This window comes from Haplochromis burtoni, unplaced genomic scaffold (genome assembly GCF_018398535.1).
Source record: "Haplochromis burtoni strain Fernald_Lab_line unplaced genomic scaffold, NCSU_Asbu1 Contig_446, whole genome shotgun sequence".
NCBI classification, from domain to species: domain Eukaryota; kingdom Metazoa; phylum Chordata; class Actinopteri; order Cichliformes; family Cichlidae; genus Haplochromis; species Haplochromis burtoni.
The window spans coordinates 166,588-192,762 of NW_024582807.1; the positions used below are offsets into that span (position 1 = coordinate 166,588).

Consider the following 26,175-nt stretch of genomic DNA (forward strand, 5'->3'; position numbering starts at 1 on the left):
ATCTGTTAGCTCAGAGGAATACATTGTTTAAAGAATGCTCTTTTCTTTAGTTGTCTTTTTTTATGATTTGGGAGTAAAATTTTGAAGATTTTTTTCCCACACTGTTGGTTAATTGGTCCGCTTTACTCCTCCCATTTACTCAATTAAAGAAGATTTTTTGATATTTTTTTGTGACAAATCATTAAATAATTCAAAAAGCATCAAACATAAGCGCCCCCAAAATGGAAGCAGCCAATCGATTTAGTGAGAATGGTCTCTATGAAGAGATACTGGAAAAACAAGAACAATACAGAATTTCACAGAGCATATAATACACTGAGATTATTGCTTTACAACAATCCCATCAATAACTTAATGTAGTTTATTATTATTATTATAGTTGTTGTTGTTGTCACTGTTATTATTATTAAATGTTTAAATGGTTGTACTTTATTTTCGGCATCAGTCTCATTCTTACAGCGTTATAACTCAGGGTGTGTGTTTAATAAAATGTCATATGGGGGTTAAAATGATAGCAGGCTCAATCTGTACGTCAGGGCTGCCTTTATTATTTTGTTATTTTTAAGGAAGGGAAGAGAGGGTCTTCATCTTGAGAGTGTGAAGCTGGACAACATAACGGTATGCCCCTCCACCCCCTTCCCACCCCAGAGCTGTGGACTGCAAAGCCTGGTGGGTATTGAAGTCTTCACAACAAAGAGAGAAGCCGTATTCTCAACGGCTAATGCAGCGCTGTCGCTCCCACTGAGGACTACCGGTACCGAGATGCGCAGCTCGGGATGGTTTCCGGTAAGTGCGCAAAATGTTTGGACCGGGCACTGGAAGAAGGGGAAAGTGTGAGGTGAGGAAATGACCGGGCTGCTATTTTTAAGTCGGCTGTAAGTACTTTCAAAAGAGGAGGCGGCGGAGGAGGGACGTTCGTCAGCAGGGATGTAGGGCTGCTGATTCCCGAGCAGCGAGTACAACACGGTGAGTTTGCTGCAGAGATGTCTGCACAGACAATAACCTGCAAGTTGCGCTCTCAAGTTGGTCAGTGCGAAGCAGCCGTTTTCAGAAAGCGATTTGCACGTTCACAGTGCGATGCTGCGCGTGAAAGTGCTGTGTTTCTGCACAAAGCGAGTGCCACAGGGTCAGCACACATCTTTGCTCCTGCTGCAATTGTTTCACACCCTGGAACTCCATTTTCCCCGCTGATGCTCTGCTCAGGAGACCGTGCACAACAAAGGATCGGGATGATCAGGATGTGCATGGTGTGTGCCGATGAATGTCGTCGGAAGGTCCGCAGACCGGTTATTTATCCGCGTCATATTGTGCCATATATGCTACATCTAAACTATATATACTGAGAAAGAGAAATGGCCAAAACGATTGTCCCTGTAGCTGTCTTATCTCTGTGTAAGTGTTGGTGTTGGTGTGCAAAAGAAGAAGAAAAAAACATGGATTACTTTTAAGGACATATGATGCATTTATGGTGGGGTGTAACACCTATAGGCCCATCTTCAGCTCACAGTAATAATTAAAAGGGTAATACATTGCCTCAGGGCCTGCATCTGTAGGCTTGATAAATCACAGCATGGCGGAAATGTCAGGAACAATGACAAATCGGGGGATAACAGACCCCACTCTATTTATGTTTATTTGTTTATTTACTCTATTTCATAAAATGTGTCTACCGGCAGAGTTTTTATTTTGAGGTGTGACACCGGAAGTCGCCGTTTTCGCTGCGTGGCTGACTTGACTCCGGTCTCTTGTTCACTCAGCAGCATCTTGACTCCACTGGCGCGAGATCCGCTCGCGGGGAGAGAGAGGGCAGGTCGGTGCCGCGAGCCTTCTCGCACGGGCTCCCGTTTTTCCTCTCCTGGTGCCGGGGAGTAGCAGCTGTTTAATTTCATGCTTTTTTACGACATTGCCCGATTCAACCTCTCAGGTAATTTTGTATTTTTGTCTCTGGAATGAAAACCGGTTAAGTAAGAGTAGGTTTAATCTCGGCGATACAATTAGAAATCCGCTGTCCGTGTAGGTCTAATTAGGACATGGATTGTTAGGGCAGCGATGAAAGACGCGATATGTGCATGTGTCTGACATCAAAGTGTGATTGGAGAAATGGCAGTCTGGCAGGGCAATTTATATTTATTGTAATTTTTTCTTTTCTTATACGGATTCATCGCAGCCCATTATTATGGAGAGTGCATACTTCTTCAAGGACGTTATAAGCTATACTGCCATGAGGAAATGAGAGTGAAGTAAATTATTCAGCTTTACTCCAGACCAGGCTGATAAACTTCCATCTCAGAGAGCCTCCTGATGGAGAGGAATAAAAATGTGTTTATAATAAGGCTATTATTTTATTGTCTCGATTTCTTTTCAATGCATTCAATGCAGCTACTGAATCTGACACATGATAAAACTTGGCTAATGGTCTCATCAGGTGTTTTCTCTCCTTAAACATGCAATGAAATCCATTTCCTGTGGTTCCATCCACCATAATAACTCTTGAAGTTAATGTGCTCTTGCAGAAAAAAAGAAGCTCATGGCTTGTGTTCGGGCTCTTTCCACTTCCCACTGAAAGCCTCCTCTTTAATGGACCATTAAGAGGAGAACCACAATGGTTAAGCTGTCGACTGTGCCTGATTCATTTGGTTAAACCGCGCAGATGAGACTAGTCTGAGCATCACATTCCTTAAAAGCTCTTTGCTGAATGTCTCAGATCAATCCTCGTTCACAGGGCAGCCGCTGGCAGGGAGCAGAAGTGGGCGGCCTGCTCCGGTGTGTAAACATGCATGTGCGCCATGGCAGAGCTTGTCGCCGATAATCAAATAACTTCACTTAAGTTATGCTTGGTTCCCCTGCAGTGCAGCCTTCACGCAGGTGGAAGGACACTACAGAAGAAAAGTTTAGCAAAGGCGAGGAGCTTTTTGGGCTCCTTGTAAAAGTGGGGCACTGGTCCCTGTGGTGAGAGGCACTTTTCTGGGGCAGGCTCTGATGACGCTCTCCCAGCACAGATTGGGAACAGACACCCTCGTCCATCCATTTCGGAAAGAGGTGTAGAAACTGTGCAGCCCGGGACAGACAGCTACAGAAAGGTCCAAGCGTAGACACAGCAACATGGGTTCGATCGCCATGTTCTGTTTTACAATCCTTATTTCTTTTTGATACCTCACTGGAATTGGCCTGTAAGTATGCCTCAGCTCAGCCTACCTGCTGCAGATAATAACTTGTATTCAAACATTTGCTCGTTGTGTTCAGTTTGTAAGAGTCTACCTTGTTAGGACTTAAGCATGGAGTTAATTACTTTCTTCCAGTGATTTGGCAGCTTTTTGTGCCCAGAACCCTGGAGTGAGAAGCAGACTGCTATTTAAAGATGGCATAACTCAGCCAGCTGCTGCCGTTTCCGCTCCCATCGTAATTGAATCAACACTAGTAGACTGCGCCAGTGAGGGTGTGTGCACTCCGCAGAAGATTACACAGTCGGGACCTCTAGGCGGTCTTTAACAGTCACTTTCACATACCTGGTTGGTGCATTTGGGATTTGGAAGCCAGGCTGAAATAATCGGCCATGCAGGGATGTAATTTGTGATTAGTGATTGATAAAGTGGGCAGGTAAGTTAGGCTTTTTTATGTATTCTTCTCTCAGAAGAGTTCAGCTCGAACTAAGAGTTTGTGTCATTAATTGATTGTGTGCATCCTGTTTTCTTCGATCTGCTTGTCCAGCTGTGTGAAGCGATATATGGCAGCTGTTAGGGGCCTCTGAGAAGGTATCTTTCATGGTTAAAACTCAGAGGTCCTGCATAGTTTTGATAAACACATTACTTTCATATCGATCTGTTCTGTACAATCAAAAGGCAGGTACAGGGTTAACAACTCAATAAGGAACTAGGCCATGAACATCCCTTTTTTTTATCTGTGACTGGCTGTGAGCGTGACAACAGCAAGTGAAACAGAACAATATTTTCCTGTGGAACGTATCTCCTCAAGCCAGTTCTTTATTTATGAAAAGCCTGAAGTGAAGTGTGGTCGAATAATCCTGTTTATATGTATAGATATATATGGAAAAGTCCCAGTATTTTAATTTCCACCCCCTGCCTTTAATCCGCTCGTACTTTGAAGACCTAGAGATATTTTCTCTTTCCGTGGAACACTCACCGCACAGCTCGATTATTTTGAGTCATCTAGCCAAGGCTGTGGCACTGGGCGGGAGTGTAAAAAATTTCATCTCTGACCACAAATGCATCTGCCTCGTCTCAGTGGTGTTAGGGTTCTCATCCAGTCTGTGTGAGTCTGTATGCGAATGGCTGCACTATGAAGGCTACAGTAATTTCAGGCTTTCAGGCAGTGCTGTTTGGCCTGTTTGATGTGCAAGTGATGTTACTTACACTTCTTCTTTTGAAAGGGAAGCTGACCTCTGACCTGCCAGAAAATTGCCCTAGAGGAGAAATAGAGAAGAATGCCAAACTGAATATCCAGAATTATATATGTAGTGAACTGTTTGCGTTTATATATGTGATATTTGGATTATTTTGCAATACAGCTTCCTTAGACTGACAGAGCTTACCTTCAGGGTAGGACATTGGCCAGTGATAATGTTAATGATCTAGTCAAGGGCCTCCGGTAACAAAAGCCAGCACACTTTCTCTTAACATATCCCTCACTGGCAAAACCATTAGATTTCAAGGCAATAAAGCTGCAGTTTGCCTAATTTACTCTAATGTAAGATGATATGAAGGCCATTAAAACCCAGAATTTTGCCTTGCAGTGAGGCTCATCAGTAATATTTAAGAGCAAGAAGGAATTTTGTGGCCCAAAGCCAAACTTTGGGCCACTTCGTACACTGACAATTATAACCAGCGTTTTTGTTTGGTTTTTTTCACATTAGATTGCTTGTGGTTTTCTCACTGCAGAAAACATTTGTGCCTGATTTTCTCTAAAAGATGTGGCTTCCATAGCATTTCAGCTATTTTATTGCTAAGAATGTCTAATTTGCGCTCTGCTGTACAATCATGCTTGCATGTCTTGTTCTGTCATTGAACCATTTAAACAATCAACAAACACACTGTCTTGAATTATTAATCAGGTTCAGCTGGGACTAGAACTAATGAATTAATTAGAAAATAACAACTTATTTTCTTTATAGCTGAAACTTTAAATCATTTCAATTTAATTGTATTAATATTGTGCAAAATCACAACAATAGTCACCTGAAGGAGATTTAAAGATGCCATAACAGACTCGTAATATTGTTTTATTTATAACTTTCTAGAAATGTCAGAAATGTATGAAATAATTCCCCACCATTCAGATGTTGTCATGTGCAAAGAAAGTATATGATTCCTGCAGTATATGACTAAGAAACCCACCAACACAGTAGATTTGAGAGGGTGGAGTTCTGCCTTAGTTCATTCTGTCTCATCTCACTAACAGGCTTTAATCTATACCTAGCCCTTTGATATTATCATTCCACTAAGCATGTGACATTAACTTGTCAGCCAATTTGGAGGTTGTTGGCATATGCTAGGAAAGTGGTTACTATATCCCCAGTCACACAAAATCTGTATTCCCTTTCTGGTTGGCAAAAACCTCCTTGTGCTTGCTTTGGTTGCTAGCATATTGCTGCAGTCACCCTGAGTTTGCATGGAAATGGTTGTTAGCGAGTGTTTACAGACAAACATGAAAAACTGCAGTCAACCATGGAAGTCTGCCTGAAACCAAAGCAGTCGCTAGGAAGAGTTTTTCAATCGTAATTTGATTCAGCGAGAGCCAGCAACCTCCAGGAACCAGTGCCAACCAGTCGGCGAATGCACATTTTTCCATAGCAACTGGTCACTATGACACGTCCAAGATGGCAAACAAATCTCAAGCAAAGTGTGCATGACATCAACACCTGGTCCCCCCAAAATTCCCGACAGTTTACATACTTTAAATCAGCGATCCGCAACCTTTTTTGCGCCACGCACCGCTTTAATGTCAGACAATATTTTCACGGACCGGCCTTTAATGTGTCGCGGATAAGTACAACAAAATAAAATGATACGACCAAGACAAAAACTGTGGTATTTTGTAAATATAATGATAAGCGCAAATTCACTGTGTAATTGTGTAACTTTATTAGCAGCGCCCTCCTGAAATGTGCCAACAACATCCTCCTCTCTGCCCCTTAATCCTCTCTGGTTGCTATGGTAACGCGTTAATATTTATTTCAAAATAAGACACACAACTACAACACGGGAAAAGACCCAGGGAAACCGAGTTAACGATAAAAACTCTGAAAACCATAAATTTCACAACAAGCTTCAACTCTCGCGGCCCGGTACCAAATGACTTGCAGACCTTTACCGGTCCATGGCCCGGGGGTTGGGGACCGCTGCTTTAAATAATATACCCAGTATGTGTATGATTGATTTAATCCATTTGATTAAAACTGCAGTAGATTGGTCCAAACCAGTGTGGTTGTAAAGTCTTTGCAGTCTTGTGTTAGTATTTGAAGGCAACATGACAGAAGATGGACCAAATGAAGGACGATTCCCAAAAACATAGTGTTGACTCAATGTGCTACAAAGCTTAGCTAGATGTGCATCAACACTATATCGTTGACAATGTATTTTTACTTCTAATTATACAGCAGTTATACTTGTTAATCAGTCAGTACTGCAAAAGTAAATATTTCTGCTTTGTTTTTCTTTACTGCCTTAATTATCAAAGCTTTTGTGTTGTGATTTTGCTTCTGTTTTCCAGCTTTTCTATTGCAAAGAATGGACGGTGCACCACTTTGAGTACATAAAATTGCTATTTGTGAGCTTGTCCATGAGCGGTTACATAACTGAAGTGTCATTTTACACACGACTCTGATTTGAATGAATGCCAGAAAGCCATTTACTCATTACCGTCACCATGTATACATCAATGGATACAAACTGTGGCATCAGACCTTTTGTGATTTAGTGGACTGGAGCAATAGTCTGCTTTAAGCTCTGTAAAGTCTGACCAAATTGTATCAGTTTTTGTTACACAGGGGCTTCTAAAGGCCTTTGTAGTATTTCCTTCTGCTTTCTTTCTCCTACAGCACACACCTTCAAATACACAATAGATTCAGTCTGGTATTAGAAATTACTTTTTTTGCTTCATCCAAACTCATAAATACATCTTTTCCGGACATTTATTGCCGGACAGGTTCAAGCTCTGAGATATGGAGTATTATTTGTCTAGTTGTGACTTTTAGTCGGTGTGCCTGTATTTTCACGCCCAGGTGTAATCGATTTCTCTTCGCAGTCTTATCGGAAAATTCCTGGGAAGTGTGGATCTCCTAGTTGTGTGTTGTATGTCAGACTGTGATGTGATCGACCTTGTTTTTCTCTCTTTCAGAGTGGATAGGATGGTTGGAGGTGGCATCGTCAACATGCTAGAGACCTGAAAAAATACTGCTGTACTGTTGCCAAGAACCCCGACCACCCACACCCCTCCCATGACTTTGTGTAGTGTATGTGTACGACTTTTTGCAGTTGCACAAATATACAGAAGTCAATGCACAGGAGTTTTATTTATATATCATATGCTTTATATCTGAAGGCAATCTAAAATGTTATAGCTAATACATAAAAGGGAAAAATTGCATTAAAAACTATAAATTGAAATAACAGAATAAAATGAATTATATAAAAGTATAAAATGAAACAAATGTAGAGCTGAGAATATGTCTGCTCATGTTTAAACTTGTGCTTTTCAGGAGATGTTGATTGGTGTGCCTCAAACTCTGTAATGGAAAATCGTGGTGAGTACCAAGTTACGCGTTGTGGTTTTTTTAAATGCAGTGTTAATGCTGTGTTTCACTTTATTCCCCCATCGTGAATGACTCATTGCACACTCTTGTCAGACAGGGCTGGGGATGTTTATGTACATATGTGCGTACCTGACTTAGTCTCCCTCCCTGCTGAAGTAGCCTGTCCCAGTCTGTTATCCAGGTCAGGCCAACAGGTTCTGGAGTCATGCGGATTGGCTCAGTTCTCGCTGGAAGCCAGCCCGGCGTGGTGGCTTTATGTGGGGCACAGGAAGAGAAAAGGAACGCTGCCGAACACACTAGCTCTCCATCTTTAGAAGCAGCTCGAGATGCAGCCAAATGCTCACAAAGCTCTGATCTATCCAGGCATAATGACACAGCACAGTGCTCTGGATTCCTCTGAGGCTCAGATGAGATTTTTTTTTTTCTTCTAAAGACACTCAAACGTCAAACGAAATCAAAGCACTAATTCAGGGGGTCCACTCCCGCTTTTCTTCTCATTTACAGAAAGTGCTCACTTTTCTTTCCTGCTACTCTCTATTTTCAAGCCTGATACAAGACTGTGCTTCTTGGCAAACATATTTCAAAGTCATGCTAATCCTTCCAAGTCTTTTTAAAATGTGATATAAGGGAGTTAAAAAAGTGTATAAAATGGTGCCTGGAGACATTAAAGGAGGCGAGCAGCATGATAAACACCCTGCACTAACATTAGGTTACTGAGCAGGAGTCAGCTAATGTTAGCGTGCAAACCCTGTATAGAAAGTGCAATGTTTATTTCTCTGATCAAACTGTCCACTCAACCTGGTCAGTGTCATTCTGTTGATGGCGATGAGAGCATACTGGACCTTTCCTCAGAAACAGTAATGCATCTGATCTTGCAAAGCATTTCTACTGGTCAAGGGTACTGATTGAAATTACATTACTATAGTTGCATTACAGGTGTGTATATATAACTATATCTTGTGTGTTGTGGTCTGAGATCTGCAGCTTCAGGTCTAGTGTATTCTGTGTTGGTTAACTCTTTTTAATTCACTATAAAGGAATATTTTACATTGTACGGATATTACTGAGTACACGCACTGCACCGCATACTACAACACGCGCCGTATTGAAAACAAAACGTGTCTTTTCCCTGGAATGGTAGGCATCTTTCAGTGAATGCTGACCTGTGCTATGAGCCAAGGAGGGAGGGTCAGCAAGGAAGGGGGAGTCCAACTCCAGGAGGGAGGGAGGGGAGGTCTGAGGATATTGTGCGAAGGAGGGATGGGGGAAGGATTGAAGAAAAGGCACAGAAGGCGGCTAGATGACAGACACAGAGAAGCATAAAAGATCTTAGGGCATACGGGGACTTTGTCGCAGAAGAAGCACGGCAGGTGAAGGAGTTGATCTGTATCGTGTAAGGCGCACACTTAAAGGTGCAGGACAGGTAGGGGCCCCTCGGGGGCTGGATCATGGGACAGAGCCTCCGTGTGGAGATCTCAGCTCAGGACCCACAACAACAACAACATAGCCGCAGTGGTGAGTTTCTGGGCTTACATTCTTGGTGTACTTTACACAGCTGTGTTTCCTCCATCGCTAACATCAACAACATAAAACTATTTTCTCGTTTACTAGTTTTCAAGGATAGAGGATAGAGCAGAGCTGAGGATTGGTGATTGTGTAATAAACTTTGCACAAATGTTGCGTAGCCTCCCCCCTAATTCTGCCCCTCATTCATGTTTACCACCACAAGGAATGCTAAATCACTGGGATCATGTGGCTAATTCTCTACAGTGTTTTTAACACACTCATGCATGACTTGTGCACTTATTTTCTTATGTTACACTGCACAGGAACATCAGATTGCATATGTTGTCTGGCTCAGAGGTTTTACATAATTTTGTACCGCACCAATTATTCCAAGTTTCTAAGCGCCGCACGATGTTATATGATCGTGCATTTTATGCAAGTAGTGAGTAAAAAGATATGTACAGCAGTAAAACGTTACTCATATTACAGTGTCATGTAATGACATTTATTTCTACTGGATCTTAAATTGTTGAAAATGTTAGGGAACACGTTTTTTCGCAGGAAACAGTCAGTGCTCGTAAGTGGATTAAATGTCATAATCGGCCCTGACAAAGGTAACTGTTACACCGAGGTTGGAGGTATTTCCTAATATTTATCCGCCTGGACTTTTGGTTTTTGTGTTAGCGATCGGGATAGCATGCTCCTTTACAGAAACAATCTCCTTTACCCACATGCTCACCTGACCAGCCTGCCATGACTCAGTGAATCATGAGGTTAGAGGGAAATCTGGCCAGTTGCATGGGGGAGTAGTAGGTGTGCCTTCTGGATATGGCTATGTCATAGGAAGACACCAGCACAGTCACACACTCTCGTGTTTCCTGTCTGCTGTGGCTTATCTGGGCAGACTTTCTCATTAGAGTAACACTATTAAGAATGTAGCTCTGTTATGAATGGAGCTATTTTTTTTATATATCATCATTCATTAGTTTCCCTGTTGTACCTTCGAGCATAGTGTTTCCATGAGCTGTACAGTGGACTATGTTATTGAATATGAGGGGAAGAGGCTGCCTTTGTTCTCTGGGAGGAAACGGCACTCCACCCTGATTCTGTGACTGCGTTTCCAGCCCCCCCATCCCAGCCCGCCACATTATGTCTGTACTTTTTCTCTCTTTGTAGCCCTTTTTTTACCCTCTACTCCAATTCCAAAACCCACAGTCACACTCAGCTATAGTGTCACAACATGCCAGACCTCTTCACACTACAGCTGAAACAATGGCATGTTGGAGAGTTTTTCTCTGTATCTGTGAAGAATAATTTGGAGTGGATCTACAAGCTTGAACGTGACAGCTGATTTGGGTCTTCTGTACTTGTTTCTTTTTTGAGGACTTTTTTTTTGTACTAGTGGATTGGCACCTTTTATAATCGAGCTTCACTGGCTAACGGAAAAGACCGCTGAGGATATGGTCAGTCGTAGCTTTCAAATAGATGCCTGCTGCATGGGCTGAGTCCTCTGCCATCGTCATCTCTGCAGTGCTTTGGAGTGTGCAGGCCTGGCACAGCCAGCTCTTATCCTGCTTCACTGGCTTCAGCTGAGCCACTGTGGCAGAGCCGTCTCTGACAGAACGGTCTGCTGTGTGTGAGAACCTCAGTTCTGGATCGCGGAGAAGCTGCCTTAAGCAATGCTTAATCTGGATGTTATGGCAGCTGGTCTGAGTCCTCAGATTTCTACCTCGCAGAGATAAGCTGGATTTCCACAGCGTGGACATGTCTCTCGACTCCGGACTCTCTGCTGTAGTTTCCGTCAACTCTCTGCAACTTGGTCTCCTGCGTTTTCGTCATCTATGATTTGATGCTGGCATATACACAGGACAGTAGATTTTTGGTTGCTGAATGCTCCTTGCGTCCTCATGGCGTGCTGTTTTAAGTCCCACCACCATGCAAGCTGGACACTTAGCACCCCTCTTCAAGGTAGATTAGTGTCTGCTTTTTAACTACTTGTCAAAAATGCCATTTTTAAACTCACAGTAGGGTATGAAGTTGAAGTATTGTGATTAAAACTGTTTCCCTATCCGAGGTTTACAGTCTGTCAGGCTTCTGAGGTCTGTGTAAACACTCAACTCAAATTTTACACCGCCAGCAGTGTGGAGTTAATGTGCCTGTCCTTCAGCTGCAAAAAATGGGTTTGAATCTTGTGTCAGCAACCATTCGCCTTTCTGTAGTGTCACTTAGCAAGATACTGAAACCCTGCCAGCTCCAGGGGTGCTGGACTGCAGCTAGCTGATACTGATGTATGCGTATCAGTGTGTGTGTGTGTGTGTGTGTGTGTCTCAAATAAAGAAAAAGTTTCTATCCAGGAATAACGTTTTGTTGTTTTAGTGTTCCCTGGACTGCTAAGTAAGCCACATCAGTATTGTGTGAGAGCATATTGTTGTGGGAATCAGACTGCAGGGCATTACTGTCGCCAAGACATCCTGTGTGAGCCCGAGACTGGATGTTTTACATCGGACTCTGTTCTCTCTCTGCTGGTAAATATTATGTCTGCTGAATACAGCAGCTGCAGCCTGTTTGAAAGCCTCTCCAAGCTCAGCGCGCTGTCAGTTGGCCTGTCAGTCATGTGACCCAGAGTATGTAGCCATGTCTGCAGATTGCTTTTTAGTTGAGTTCTTGAAGCCTTGGTGACACCTAATGATAATTAGTGGTTTTTAAAGAGCTTTTGCTTCTTGTTACCTGTATGTGTGGGTGTGTACATGTGTATATATTTTATATATGTATGCAGAATGACTGACAACCTTTTTCTGCTGCTTATGTCTGCATTCGTGTGTGCCCCTCTTCTCTATGGGAGCAGCGAGGGCTGAAAGGCTGATAAGGCACTAGACTCCATCCGGTTAAGGAATGTGAGTACTTGACAGCGAGAAATCCTGGCTCAGAGCCAGTGTTAGGCTTCTCCTGTTAGCTGTGGATACGTGGAGGAGTCCGTGAGCGCTCAGCGTCACCCTGCCAAAGCACGCTCGGCCCCCGAGAACTAACAGCTAAAGATAATAACCGCCATAATGATCCTGGCCCTCTTTAAAAAGCAGCAGATGAGCTCAGTTAAAATAGAAAGCGCCGCTGCTGAGTGGGGTGTCTATAATTTCATGTTATAAGTTCTATTGTATTTGTTTTAAATTTGTGCTTTCTGTTTTAGATGATGAAGCTGAGCAGCACCACAACACAATGGTGGGAGAGGGAGGCAGCACCGGGGACAGCACCCCTCCCCCGAAGCGCAAGGGCAAGTTCTCGACCCTTGGCAAGATCTTCAAGCCGTGGAAGTGGAGGAAGAAAAAAAGCAGCGAGAAGTTCAAAGAAACTTCTGAAGGTTTGTGCTGCAAACTTGTTCTCTTTGCGAATGCCACCTCTCCTTTCACCCCAGCGGCCGTATCAGTTGTATTCAAATGTCATTAAAATTCCTCAGTGAACATGTTTCCGCCCAAATGTTACAAGCAAGTTTGTCTCTCGCTATTTTCAGTGCACATAATACAATAAGATGAATACAAGATGTCTCGTTAAGAGATGACGTGTATATCACGGTGCCCTTGCGTTTTGAAGCGTCCTTTTTGGCTAATTAATCGTCTCTTTAGCAGTGTGGCACATGCCATCTGTGAACATTTAGAGGGTGGAGTTCTAACATATCATCTAATGCAGGTTTAGGCAACTCCCGGCCTCGAGTGCCGTTGTTCTGCAGGTTTTAGATCTCACCCTGTGTCAACACACCTGAATCAAATGAGTAGTTCATTCCCAGGCCTCTGGAGAACTTCAAGACATGTTGAGGAGGTCATTTAGCCATTTGAATCAGCTGTGTTGGATCAAGGACACATCTAAAACCTGCAGGAAAGGAAAGTCGTGTCCATAGACTGTATATGAAAGATGGATGTTTTTACTGTGACACCTGCTGGTTACTGAAGTTCTAGACTTTTGGCTGTCTCCTCGATGGTTTGATGCCGGACGTGATAAGAGACCGCTGCATCTGTACGAAAAACCGAGGGCAAAGTATCGCAGAAACTTGACAGTTACAGGGTGTTTATCCTTTTGTAGAGTACTATGTACTTTTGTACAATCTGACTTCTTTCTGCAACCAGTAGAGTTGCCCTTGCTGGTCATTAAAAGTATACTGATTTAAGACACTTCTGAATTGGCTTCACTTTTCAGGCCTAGAAGCCACACCCACATGTTATATACAGTATGTTATATATAAAGATACTTGCTAACTGGTTCTAAGTGTTACTGAATAATATGGGAAACTTACAACCAGAAAGCATGGTGAAGAGGTCCAGTTCAGTGACTCGAATTAGCACAACATATATATATATATATATATATATTGTTTCTGGTGCATGAGATCACAGTGAAAATTTTAAATCATAAATATCTTGGTGAAAAAATGGTCTATAAAATGTCATTTCCTTTTGCTCTTGACAGAACTAGAGAGGCAGATGTCGACAAGGCGCACCCGACAGGAGCTTATAGAACAGGGGGTGCTGAAGGAGGTCCCGGACAGTGGTGAGGGGACTTGTGTGATTCAAAATGTGATATCTTTGCAAAGCTTTGTCTGCGTCTGACAGCAGCAGCCCCGAGGCAATAACGCCCACTCAGACGGTACAGTTAAGTCTTCAGCACATGATAGCAGGAACGCTGTCTTCCCATGCAGCAGGTGCCTGAGACAAATTTAGAAAAACAAATTTGAGAAAAAACTGCTTTCACCTTGCTGTTTCTCAAAGTAATGCAATGTCTGTTTAAAATTACTTGCCACTCTCCAGAGCTGAGGAAAAGTGGAACAAATTGTGCCTTGCAGCAAAATAGCTTAGAAAGGGGGGGGGTGTGCAAACGTTCTGCTGGTCCCGCTGTTGCAGGAGCCCATTTATTAAATCTACAGCAGCTTCTTCATCACGGCAAACACTGACTGTCCATGGGGCTTGAGTTAAGGGCACATTTTATTACTGTGGGAAAGAAAACTGCAAATAGCAATTATTTTTGAACAGTTTCTGTATTGATTTTGTAGTCTTTAAAATCTCCCCAAAAATCACCCCTCACTGTATCTGAAATCCAGATTTAAAGAAGAAATAAGCAGCAAAAAGCATGTTTAACAGTGTTATGGCTCAGTTGGATAGTTATCAGTTATCTTGTCATGCATCAGGTTAATTGTAGAATATTGAACACAGCACTACCAGTATGTAAAACTTTAAAAAATGTATCAATTTAGCATGTAATGTCCTTCTGCACTTTCTAAGTAGCTCAGAATATCATTCAGTCTTCTAATGTATTTATTTGAGTATTCACCAAGTGTTTTTGACCAATCTTTTTAGATGGAGAAGCACAAAATGTGAAGCAGTCATATGTAAAGAATGGCCATACTCTGCCTGTTGGAGGAGGAGGAGTCATCAGCAGTGTCAGGAGCCCATGCAACCAGGGCCAACTCCCCTCAGATTCAGATTTTAGGATGAACCCTGCATGGCTCGCCCAGCCAGATGACCGAAGGGGCCGTTGTTCTCCCTCAGATGGAGACCGCCGTGGAGCTTTGGGCTCCAGGGGAACAGGACTGCATGACGATGGACGGAGAAGCGCAGGGATTGGGGCACGGGCGCAAGGGGAGGGCGAGTGGAAGTCTAATATGGCCTGGCAGGGCCACATTCACGGACAAATGGAAGAGAGCAGACATGGTGGCAGGCTTCACCCTGACGATGGGCAAAAGAGGCCAGGACTGCAGAAGGCCCCATCCGAGGACGGCAGGAGGAGTCGGCCTGCAGAAGGAGACTGGAAGCCTACACTCCCTCGGCATGCATCTGCTGAGGAGGGGAGGGCCCGGAGAGGTGAGTCACTTCCAGTAGTTGTCCTCCCTGCAATCTGAATTTTTCCACCAATTTTTACAAGTTGCAATCATAGCAGCACTGCTGTTGTCAGTGTAAGGCCATAACCGATGAAGTGCACACCTTTTACACCTTAACCTCCTTCATATTCGAAAAGTCGGTGATTCTTGGGTACCTTATCCCCTCCCCTTTTGCTGTCACTTTTCTGCTTATATGCTGTCCTCCCAGATATAGACGGGCTCCTGTCAGCTCCCGGGAGGCCTGCTCCAGCTATGCTTCTTATTCAGGAACATGAGGGAATAGCTCGTCCTCTCTTCTCCTCTCCTAATTAATGTGGCGCGATCGCTATACTCATTATTGCCCTTTAAGGCTAGCACAGTGAGCTCAGTGATAATTGGTAAAGTGCCACAGCTAATTGATTTCCCAGAAAAATAGAATTTGTTCAAAAATAATGGTGTTTAGCTCTGTTTTTAGATCTCAGCTGTGTGGTTATCGCTCACGTGACAGGTTATTCTGTGCCAATGTGTAAACATGCTAGGAGTTGAAAAGTATGCAAACACTATAGCACGTCATTGCAGCAAAGAAGAAAGAAAATTTTGTCCACTTTCCTTCATGTGTCATTGCTCTGCTCTTCTTTTCATCTTACTTTGTTATTTTCTTTTTCTTTTTTATGATGCTACTTTTTTTTACCTCTCCCACTCGCATTTCTATCTTTATCACATCTCCTGCTTCCTCTCTCTCTGTTCTTCAGTCTGACTTCCTGCTTTCCCCTGGATTAGTTCCTCTTTGATTTACATGGCATCACACTGATAACACTTCTGTAAATAAATAGCCCTGAACCTGAGAGCGGCAGGAATGGCGTGGGCGCAGCGGTGGGAACAGCGTGGGGGCCGGCTCGTGGGTATAGTGGGGTGGGCAGAGGGAGGTGGGTTTTTTTTGGTGGTAATTGCAGCCGCCTACTCTGTTTATCTTCACAGCTGATCCCTAGATAATGCCATTCTCAAACAAGTGCTATCACAGAGAGTGCTTGGAGTGCTTAGAGCTGTAGAAAAGTGGCTCATCGCTGAGTCTCTGAGCTGAAACATTTATAGCAATCCACTGGGATATTTGGTGAGATTTTGCTAATTCACTGAAGTGTATTTCTTATGATCATGCATAAATAGAATACAGTATATGCACTACAGCTGAAAACCAATCATGTATTGCTTAAGTTTATCAGTCTCAGTTGACGTGCTGTGACTTTTAAAATTATATAAGCAGAATTACATGTTATGATATAAAACTATATGGTTAGCTGCTTTTTCCTTTTTTTTTTTTTAGAATCAGACAGCCATTTTGCTCCTGACCTGGACACCCTACGTGAACCTCTGCCACCCAAACAGGTGATCATGCCTCCAAAATGGCTGGTGAGCTCCACCCCTGAACCTGGCAGCGAGTGTCCACCTCGAACTCCATCCAACCACCCCACGAGCCAGTTCTCTTCTCCGTCGGGTGTGACGTCCAAACCTGTTCGATCGGTGTCTTCTGCGTGTTCCAACACTCAGCAGTCTTCGGCCGCTGCCCTTACCCCCACTTCTCAGCCCGCCAAGCAGCCCCCTCTGCCTCCACCCAAGCCTGTGAACAGGGGCAACGCGGCCATGCTGGGTAAGCTTTTACTAACAGTAGCTTCTTAGGTTAACAGATGTTGCAGGGACAGGAAGCATACATCAACAATCCAACCCCTGCTCAGTTAGCGTGTAGTTTTCCAGCTGGCGTATACAGTATGTACATTTATGCGTCAGTGCACTACTGATGGTAAACTCTTCAGCACAACATCCTGTATACGACACTATCTTAACAGCACGAGCTGCTTTTCCCCAGTTAATTACTTATTAAGCCTGGATTATTGTAGCAGAAACGTATTCCAGCATTTTACGCTATGAGGATAACAAGGACTCCTGTGGCTGTGGGCCACTGCTTCCACAGATACAGTGTAGCGGTTCTGTGGTTTTGCCTCATCTGGGATCGTGTTTTAATTCCCAGTAGGGGGGGAGGGGTGGATTACAAAAATGCCCCATTTGTCATCAGTTTATTATACTAATTGTTGTTCTTGACACAAATAGAATACAAAATGAGTCAGTTAGGAACTTAAACTAGTTTCAGCTTAACATTTACACTACAGAGAACTCCTCGAAATCTAATTTCTCAGTACACTTGTTGACAGTTTACTATGAAGTGACTGTATTTTAAAAGCCAGGAGGCTTCTTTGCTTTGTGGCCAAGTTTATGGACAAAGAACAACTGAGACAAAAGGTGTTAATAAAACACACCGTGAAGCGGATACTGTTACAGTTACAAGGATAGTAATCATGTTCTTACCTATGTGTTTGTTTTAGTGATTATCACTTCGGGAAACAGTACCATTCCCTCATAGTGCAACTCTGTTTATATACAGTTGTGTTCAAAAGATTGCATCCGCTCATCACTGGCATCGTCATGATCATCCAGGGTGGAATGATCGTAGAGCGTACGTGTGTAATGACTTTAAAAACACGAATTTGGGGCACAAGTTTGATTTTATTCTGGGTTTTCTCGATCCACTCGATCAGAAGTATACATACAGGCTCAAATATATACACTCACCCCCACTAATGTTGGGATAAATGTTCCTCAGCAAGTTACACCTCAACCAGACACTTTACTTACATAAGATCATGTTATATGGATATGTAACTACTTTGCCAAGTTTTGGAAAAAGACCGAAACTGTCAATATGAAATTCAATTCAATTCAATTTTATTTATATAGCGCCAAATCACAACAACAGTTGCCTCAAGGCTCTTTGTATTGTAAGGTAGACCCTACAATAATACATACAGAGAAAAAACCCCAACAATCATGTGACCCCCCCTATGAGCAAGCACTTTGGCGACAGTGGGAAGGAAAAACTCCCTTTTAATAGGAAGAAACCTCCAGCTCAGGGAGGGGCGGGGCCATCTGCTGTGACCGGTTGGGGTGAGAGAAGGAAGACAGGATAAAGACATGCTGTGGAAGACAGCCAGAGATTAATAAAAGGTATGACTCAGCAGAGAGGTCTATTAACACATGTTGAGTGAGAAAGGTGACCGAATATGATATGAATGACGGTAAACTGGTTTTACTGGACTGAGAGGATATCGACAAAGAAAAAACCGACACCTTGAAGCTCGACTGAAATTTTCAGCTGCCCACATGGACAAACCAAATTCCTTCTAGACAAAAGTTTTGTAGTCAGACAAGACCTAGGAACATGGTACTGTCGAGGATGGTGTTGGTAGCATCATGCTCTGGGGCTGTTTTGCTGTCAGGGGTACTGGTACATCGCATAAAGTGGATGGAATAATGAAGAAGAATGACTACCTCTAAATTCTTCAACTTCTTCAACCTCAAATCAGCAGCTAGATGGTTGAAATTCCAACAAGACAATGATCCCAACACACAACAAAACTGGTTTTGGGATGGATAAAGCAGGATAACGTTAAGCTTCTCGAATGGCCTTTCCAAAGACCCGACCTCAGTCAGGAAAATCTGTAGACTACACTTAAAAGTCAGATCCGTGACTCTTTGTGGATTAGAGGAAACCCAAAATAATTTAAATTGTGTGCACCAAATTCTTTTTTTTTTAACTCATTAAAGATGTTTGCTGCACAATCATTCCACCCTGGAAAAAGAAAAGTTGAAACAGTTCAAATAAATCATTAAATGCCCAGAATTACTATGAAATTCATGCCCACGATGAGTGGATGTAAACTTCTGACCACAGCCGTAACTTATGAAATCAACAACACGACACCAGAAAGTAGCTGCATTCATTAAACATACAAGCTGAAGGCCTCCATCTCGTCCCTGTTAGTCTCCGCCCTGCAGGGGGGAGAAAACGCTCAGCTTCCACTCTACTGGTCCTGCTGGAAGCGAGAGTGCGACTATGATGTCTACCTGTCCCTGCCTGTCTACCTGTGCCGGCGGGCTGGAGGCCTGCGCTCAGGTAAAAGGATGCCCCCCTGGTATTTCTTTGGCTGGGGTGCCAATTTCTGGAATGCCCTCTTCAGAGTCTGCACACTTCATCATGTCGCATCCTTTCCTGCTGCCAACATATGTCTTCTGAAAAGCCTTTAACTTGTTCACCGGCCTTCATTGCTTTGGACCTGGTATATAAGAGCCGCATGCATATAACAAGCTGATAATGAGTGTGCTTACTGTATGCAGGAGACAACTTCTGTGTGAGTGCAGTTGAGTGTATTTTGCCTCTGAATAAGGGAGGGCCTTTAGCGGGTTCCAGCTGTGTTCTGCTATGCATCAAATGAATTTTATGTCTCTAATCCACTCAGCTCTCACTCAAATGGGATGGATGGGTGGACTTGAATGGATGACTGAATGGGTCGAAGAATAAAAAGGCAAAATGTTTCTAACATAAGGGCTCGACTTATTATAGAGAGGAAGTCCATTACAGTGTAGGTTACTGCATGTTGTAAGTCTGTCAGCACTGTTCACTTATTATGTCTGCTTTTAACAGAAATGTTGCCTTAAAGCTGTCCTCTGAAGTCTTAAGAGCCAAATAGCAAATATGCAAATGTGCATGCAAAACTGGAAGGTTTGCATTTGAGCTTTTTGTTTAGGAGCTTCAGGAGCTTTACTACGCTAATAGAAAAAGTGTCGGTGCGGGGTTAGTCTGGCTGTGAAGAGCATGGATGCATCTTTTTTGTCTCTGTGACCTGGAGCACTCGCTGCACACTGGTCTTTTTGAGCAAAGTGTGCGTTCATGGCCGTCATGTGAACCAACTTGCTGTACGGATGCAGTAATGCTCAGTCAGACATGTAATCCCAGCATTCGTGTGTCTTCTGTCATACCGGGTATGTTATACATGTGTGACTGATGCTTGTGCACTTGCGTCACAGTGACAAACTAGATTCAAAAGTAAAGCACTTGCTAGCAAATCACTCACACGCCTAAGCTGTAGCTGTTTTTCTTTAGCAGTTATGGTTGGATTAGCTCTTTTTCGTTTTGCAGGTGACTTCACCCAAGCAACAGGGGGCGCTAGCCTTGTTCCGGCCAAACCCTCTCCTCCGATGCCTCCTAAGAGGACCACCCCAGTCACCAAACGCAACACAGAGGACTCTGCTTCAAGCCATCCCATCATCCCCTCACCACTTTCTCTGGAGGAACACAGCAGCCTCCCCTTGGGCTTCCAGCTGCCTCCCCCTCCTCCGTCCCCTCCCCTGCCGACTCACATACCACCTTCTCCACCCCGCCAACACATACAGACCCACCACCTCCACCATCAGCACTCCTACCCCCATCCGCTCCCCCAACCCATACCAATGCTTTTCGACCCACCGAGCCCGACCAATGAGTCTCCCCAGCGCCCGGCTCCCGTACCGCTGCACATCATGATCCAGCGAGCCCTGTCCAGTCCCGGCCCGGCTCAGCCACATCCAGATGGGTCGCAGCGGGCACACACACTGCTTTTCGAAACACCTCTAGAGTACCAAGGAGGAGGTCGCCCTCTGCCTGTCAGCATTCAACCACTAAAACTGTAAGTTTCTCTGCACAGAAAAGTCTGTGAATCAGTGTATACAAAGACAGTACATGGTGAAGAAGTATGGAGTCTGCACGTGATCTGTCTTTGCATGTAGCTTTCGGATCTTTTTCATCCATTTTCTAAGCTGTGTACACTTTGGACTTACTTGTATATCGATTTCAAGCTGAAAAAAAGTCCAGTCTTCATCATTGTAAAGTCAGATATAGCTGGAGGGACATATTTCAGTTAAATTCATTGAAAAACACGTCTTCAGGATTAGCCCAAAAAAAACCAGAAAAAATGTTTTATATGCATGTATTTTTTTTCCTGTTAGCTCTGAGGATGACTACTCAGAGGAAGAAGAAGAGGAAGAAGATGATGAGGAAGAGGAGGAGTATGATGGGGAGATTCCACAGCCAGAGCTGGAGCCAAGGAGTCGCCGGTGCTTGGTCGGTGACGCTGGCATTTGTGTCATCCCACGGGGAAACGGCAATGACGACGACGAGGAAGAAGATGAGGAGGATGAGGATGAGGAAGGCGAACACGACATGCACGGGGAGGACAGTGATTCAGATGGTCCTGTGCCTCATAAAGATGAAGACTCAGATGAAGATGAGGAGGATGAGCCCCCGATGAGTAAGCATAACAAACTGATTCGGAGGTCATTTAGTGGCTTTTCCGGACTCTTTGTAAACCTGTGCAGTGTTGCTGCTCCTTCTCAGCTTACTGCATCTCTCCGCTTGGCTTTTATCCAGGCGCACTGGCCAGCAGGGTGAAGAGAAAGGACACCCTGGCTCTGAAGCTGAGCAGCCGGCCCTCTGCTCCCGACAGGGATAGGTTTACGCAGGAGAGAAGCAGCCGAGATGACCACCCTCCAGGACAGACCGGCCTCACCTGGCAGAGCAGAGAGCAGTGGGAAGCCATTCGCACACAAATCGGCACTGCACTCACGAGGTAACGATGAGCGGTATCATTGTATTGTTTAAAATGACAGCAGTGAAACTGCATTTCCTGAAGAAATTAGACCAATTTTTAAAAGATCCTTGACCTGCTTATTACCTGAATGTCCAAGTGAAGTAAATGTGTAAAAATAGGACTCCATTTTTCTTTCTTCTTTTCTTTTTTTTAATTTCAGGCGACTAAGTCAGAGACCCACTGCTGAGGAACTCGAGCAAAGAAACATCCTCCAGCGTTAGTATTAACTCTCTCTGTCTTTGTTCATGATCCTTGACTTGTTTGGACTCCTTTGTTTCTGGGTTTTAGCAAAACCCCTCCTCATTCTTTCGTCTGATGCTTTTGCCCCAGCATTTGTCAACAAAGTACATTTCACATCTGTCAACAACAAGCACATATCTAATTTTAGAAATTGCTTTTAAACCTGCCATCAAACCAAGCCTTTTATGCCAAAGTCTAAATTTGGCTCTTCTATTCTTTCTCCCATCTTTGTTCTCCCCTCAGCTAAAAATCAGGCTGACAGACAAGCCGAAGTTCGAGAGATCAAGCGACGGCTGACCAGAAAGGTGAAGCAGCACGCCTGCAAACATCCCAGTGTTAAACCATGTATTTACCTGATATTAAACTGACATAAAAAAACATCTTTATTGTAGCTGAGTCAAAGACCCACGGTTGCAGAACTACAGGCAAGAAAAATCTTGCGATTCCACGAGTATGTGGAAGTCACAGATGCCCAGGACTACGATAGAAGAGCAGACAAGCCGTGGACTAAGCTCACTCCTGCCGACAAGGTAATCAGCTGCATATAAAGGCTTTATCGGCACACCCGCTTTCTGATACAGCACTTTACAAAATGTCCAAGACAGTGTTACAAACATATGATTTTAAATGTTAAACATGTGCAACTCCTTTAGGTTAATGTAATTTTTAGCTGTATATTGTCTCGTTTTCTTTCTGAGTTCATGTTTAACCAAATTGCTGTTTTGTCTAGGCGGCCATCCGGAAGGAGCTCAATGATTATAAGAGCACTGAAATGGAGGTTCATGAAGAGAGCAGAATTTACACAAGGTATACCTTTTAGTTGAAACTTGACTGGCTGATTGATTGCTTTGGTCAAATGAGTGAGGTACTGTGTTTTGCTGATTTCTTTTTCTACACCACTCCTTCATGTTGGTGGGGTACGGAGTCTATCTCAGCTGTTATAAACCGAGAAACTGGTTTATAACACTCTGGACAGCTCGTGAGTCCATCGCAGAGCTAAAGGAGAGCCAGATGAACCACTCACACTCGCGTTCACATCTACGGCCAATTTAGAATCACCCATTAAGCTAACATGCATGACCACCCAAAACCTAGGACTGTGGGAGGAAGAGGGGTACCTGGAGCACAGGGAAGCCATGCAAACACCACACAGTTTTGTTTTTGTTGTTATTTATTTCTCCTGGTTGTGTCAGGGAAACAATGAAATATGTAATGCACACTTGAGAGTGATGCATCTTTGAACACTTCCTGCCATTTGCAGCCAACCTTGGCGCTCATCCTGAAGACATCTCCTCCCAACAGCAGGTTTTAGCCAAAGGAGTTTGTTACCTTGCTACTGTGTCAACACTGTTTATTTCATACTCCCTCAATTGTTAACGACCTTCAGGATGTCACTTATTTTAGTCTGTAGACATCGGCTGCCTTAGCTACACATGCACTGTGTCCTGTGATTGCTTTACACTTAAAGCCATCTTGTGTTGCTTGCACCTAAACACTTTAAATATGAATTAGCAGCAGTGGTGATCTGCTACTACATTACCATCCGGCTCGAACGGTAATAGAGTTGTGACCAGTAAACATCCATGTAGAAACTGATTGATTGGTCATCTTTATTTCTTGGTTGAATGGCAGAATCCAGCACTAACAACGGGCAGAAGAAGACTTTTAGAGAAAAATCTGTACCTTAAATAGCAATATAATGAATTTCCCTGCATTAAAAGCTTAAGGATTACGAAGGTGTGATCTTGCCTCATGAGAGCTGTTTGTTTCTTTAGGTTCCATCGGCCTTAACATCCCTGCTTCCGGATAAAGAAGCACTTAAGATCTCCGGCAAAGAAGCAGCTGCTCCCTATGCAGACAGATCGCCCTTTTGCGCCTCTTGAATGTACTGTTATCAGGGAAAGCCTGGAACCGACTCCACACGAGAATGCTTCTTGCTTGTCCTCCATCGCCCTCTCACTACATTGCTTTCACTGAACCGAGGTGTTGGTGGGTGGAGACCAGATGCAGTATTTCTCCCGGACAGCAGGGGGAACCACGTGCCAATAAAGTGGAGAAGTGGCAAAGGACCTACAGGGCTTACTCTCACTCTGCTGTTGTGTGGTGCCCCTCAGGGACTCGGATATAGTTACAACCTTTAATGCGGCCTCGTCCTGTGTTGCCTTTTTCTTTTTTTCTTCTTCTTCTTTACTGTATATGGAAAAGCTAACTCATCTTTGCTAATGTAATAACGTAGAATAAAAATGGTAACAATAATGATGACCTATAACACTTCACACAGTAATAATAGACACAAACGGTCAGGAGTTGGCTGAAGACTTAAATATTCTGTTTTAGAACTGGACATCTCTGGGATATCGTGTGTTTGTTATCCACTCTACAGACTGCTGCTGTGATACGTTAGAGTGAAACTGGAAGAGATCTCATTGCAAAATATTCTGTAATGCACAAAATATTTTCTATTACAATTTTGATCACAAGGGTAGTGACAGCTTTTCTTTGAGCCTTCTTTATTATTATGATTATTATTATTATTATTATTATTATTTGGCTTGCCTGTGTTTGTGGTTGTGATGTGAGTCGGCTTTTTAATAGCTATAGAAAAAGGTCAGGAGGCTGTTGGTGTTTTAATGCGTGCCAACACACCCAATACTGGTTTTCATATCACTGATTTCTGCAACCCACTGCATGAGCCATTACAAAATCCAGTGCCACCGCGTCTGGATAATCTCTCTTCATTTATACTTTTTTCTTTTGTAAGTTTTTGTACTTCCCTTTAAAGATTGAACATGCAATACATTCTGTAGCCATTTTAAATAAGGTCGTTACGATAGTGTCTAAACTAAGAGTTAAATGTAAGTTGCTTCAAGTGTAGATCAGGGATTTATCACAAAAAAAAGAAAAAAAACCACACCTGAAAACACATAATCGGTCAACAGAAACTCAGTTTGGCTGGAACTTTTTGAAACTGCAGAAGTGTTTTACCTTGTCTTGTCTGGCCAGTAGCTTACAGGGTTCTAAGTGCTGTGTGTATAAGTTGATATAGGTTTATCTGATGCTTCTGTATATCTTGTCTTCCTTTTATTTGAAAAGAAATTTTAAATATAAAAGTATTATAGGTTGCTATTTTTTTAAGCAGAACATGAGTTTATGATTAAATGCTACAAGAATGGGAATATGAAAGTGCACCTTTCTGTAAATCTGAGTTCATTTTTAATTGAATGTGGAGCTGTATGAGCTGACAGTCTTCTTTTTAATTGTAAATAGTCTGGATCTAATTAAAAATCTTGCAATTCCTCGAACCTTCTTGTGAAACAACTCTGCAACTGAGGTCCAGTAGACCTAATGACTGTTCAGGTTGAGTCTTTTGTCTAAGCTGGAACGTCTAAAGAAACAGTGGGTTTGCAGCAACACCTGGTGGCGATTTAAGTTTTTGCACTTGCACTATCTTTTGGGTTTTTTTAAAAATTGCTGGTTTAAAGGCCTTTAGTGTAATTTAAAATGTATTTTAAGTAATAGGTTATATTTTAGATTATTGGATAAGGTGACACCAAAGGGTGGAGGTGTCAAACATGAGCCCCCGGGGGCCAGATTTGTTCCCGCAAAGACTCCAATCTGGGCCACTTGATGGCGGTTTTGGAATATGTGAAGGAGGGAATAGATTTTAAACTTTTAACTATATTTTTAGAAATTTTACAGGTTTTCCTACTGATAAAATCTCCCATATGGGAGTAATTAAGCCATAGATAAATAATCAAAAGTTCCTGCTTTTTCATATGGACTATAGTCATTTAGTTTTACAATGGGCCCACAGTAAAAATAAGTAAATAATTAGAACAATGAAAAACTAATCTTCTGTGAATTACCAACATCTTTCAATTTTGTAATTACTGAAAAGTCTGGACAGTTAGCTGCCAGAACCTTTTCTGTAATTTTACTTGTTTATTTGTTTGTGCTAATAGATTTCTTTCATTTACTACAGCAGTATGTCTTCATCGTGTACAAAAAACCGAGAGGTATAGTTGAAATTGCACTTTTCATATTATTGGGATTAAATGTGTAGGTAAAGGTCTTCACACTGAGAAAATTGAGAGTTTTGCTAGTAGCTTTAGCGTCAGCTAAAGAAAGAAAGACAAGACTGAAGGTAAAATATGTTCACAGATCCTTAAGGTCTGGGTTGGACAAAAGGAAATCTAGTTACAAAATATACAACAGATAAGGGACAACCTAAAAAAAAGGTTTGTAGGTTACTGATAAATTTTTATCTCTTAATATCAATTAGACATAAAAGTGATACAAGATGGATTAAG

At 42.9% G+C, this 26,175-nt stretch overlaps 1 protein-coding gene across 9 annotated transcripts; it reads left to right on the forward strand.

The window, feature by feature from the left end:
• The first annotated feature begins 693 nt into the window (after positions 1–693).
• phactr4b (phosphatase and actin regulator 4b) lies at positions 694–25,299 on the forward strand. 9 transcript variants are annotated; one of them, XM_005945184.3, is made up of 16 exons: positions 694–786; positions 7,354–7,468; positions 7,715–7,759; positions 12,459–12,629; positions 13,730–13,810; positions 14,614–15,117; positions 16,435–16,758; positions 18,985–19,116; positions 20,140–20,665; positions 20,985–21,286; positions 21,406–21,604; positions 21,786–21,841; positions 22,109–22,170; positions 22,258–22,395; positions 22,596–22,672; positions 23,641–25,299. In XM_005945184.3, exons 3-16 carry the CDS (start codon positions 7,747–7,749, stop codon positions 23,654–23,656), a joined length of 2,601 nt encoding a protein of 866 aa, XP_005945246.1. In that variant the 5' UTR covers positions 694–786; positions 7,354–7,468; positions 7,715–7,746; the 3' UTR covers positions 23,657–25,299. The 9 variants fall into 9 exon arrangements, with proteins under 9 accessions (XP_005945246.1, XP_005945243.1, XP_014196497.1 ...); XM_005945181.2 differs by lacking the exon at positions 694–786 and adding an exon at positions 796–966; XM_005945182.3 differs by lacking the exon at positions 694–786 and adding an exon at positions 994–1,924.
• The last annotated feature ends 876 nt before the right edge of the window (positions 25,300–26,175 follow it).

Coding starts and splice junctions, on each gene's coding strand:
- phactr4b (XM_042213480.1), top strand. CDS start 9,217: ATGGGACAGAGCCTCCGTGTGGAGATCTCAGCTCAGGACCCACAACAA. Junction 19,117..20,139: donor GGCTGGAGGCCTGCGCTCAG/GTAAAAGGATGC, acceptor TTCGTTTTGCAG/GTGACTTCACCCAAGCAACA. Junction 22,171..22,257: donor AGCGACGGCTGACCAGAAAG/GTGAAGCAGCAC, acceptor TCTTTATTGTAG/CTGAGTCAAAGACCCACGGT.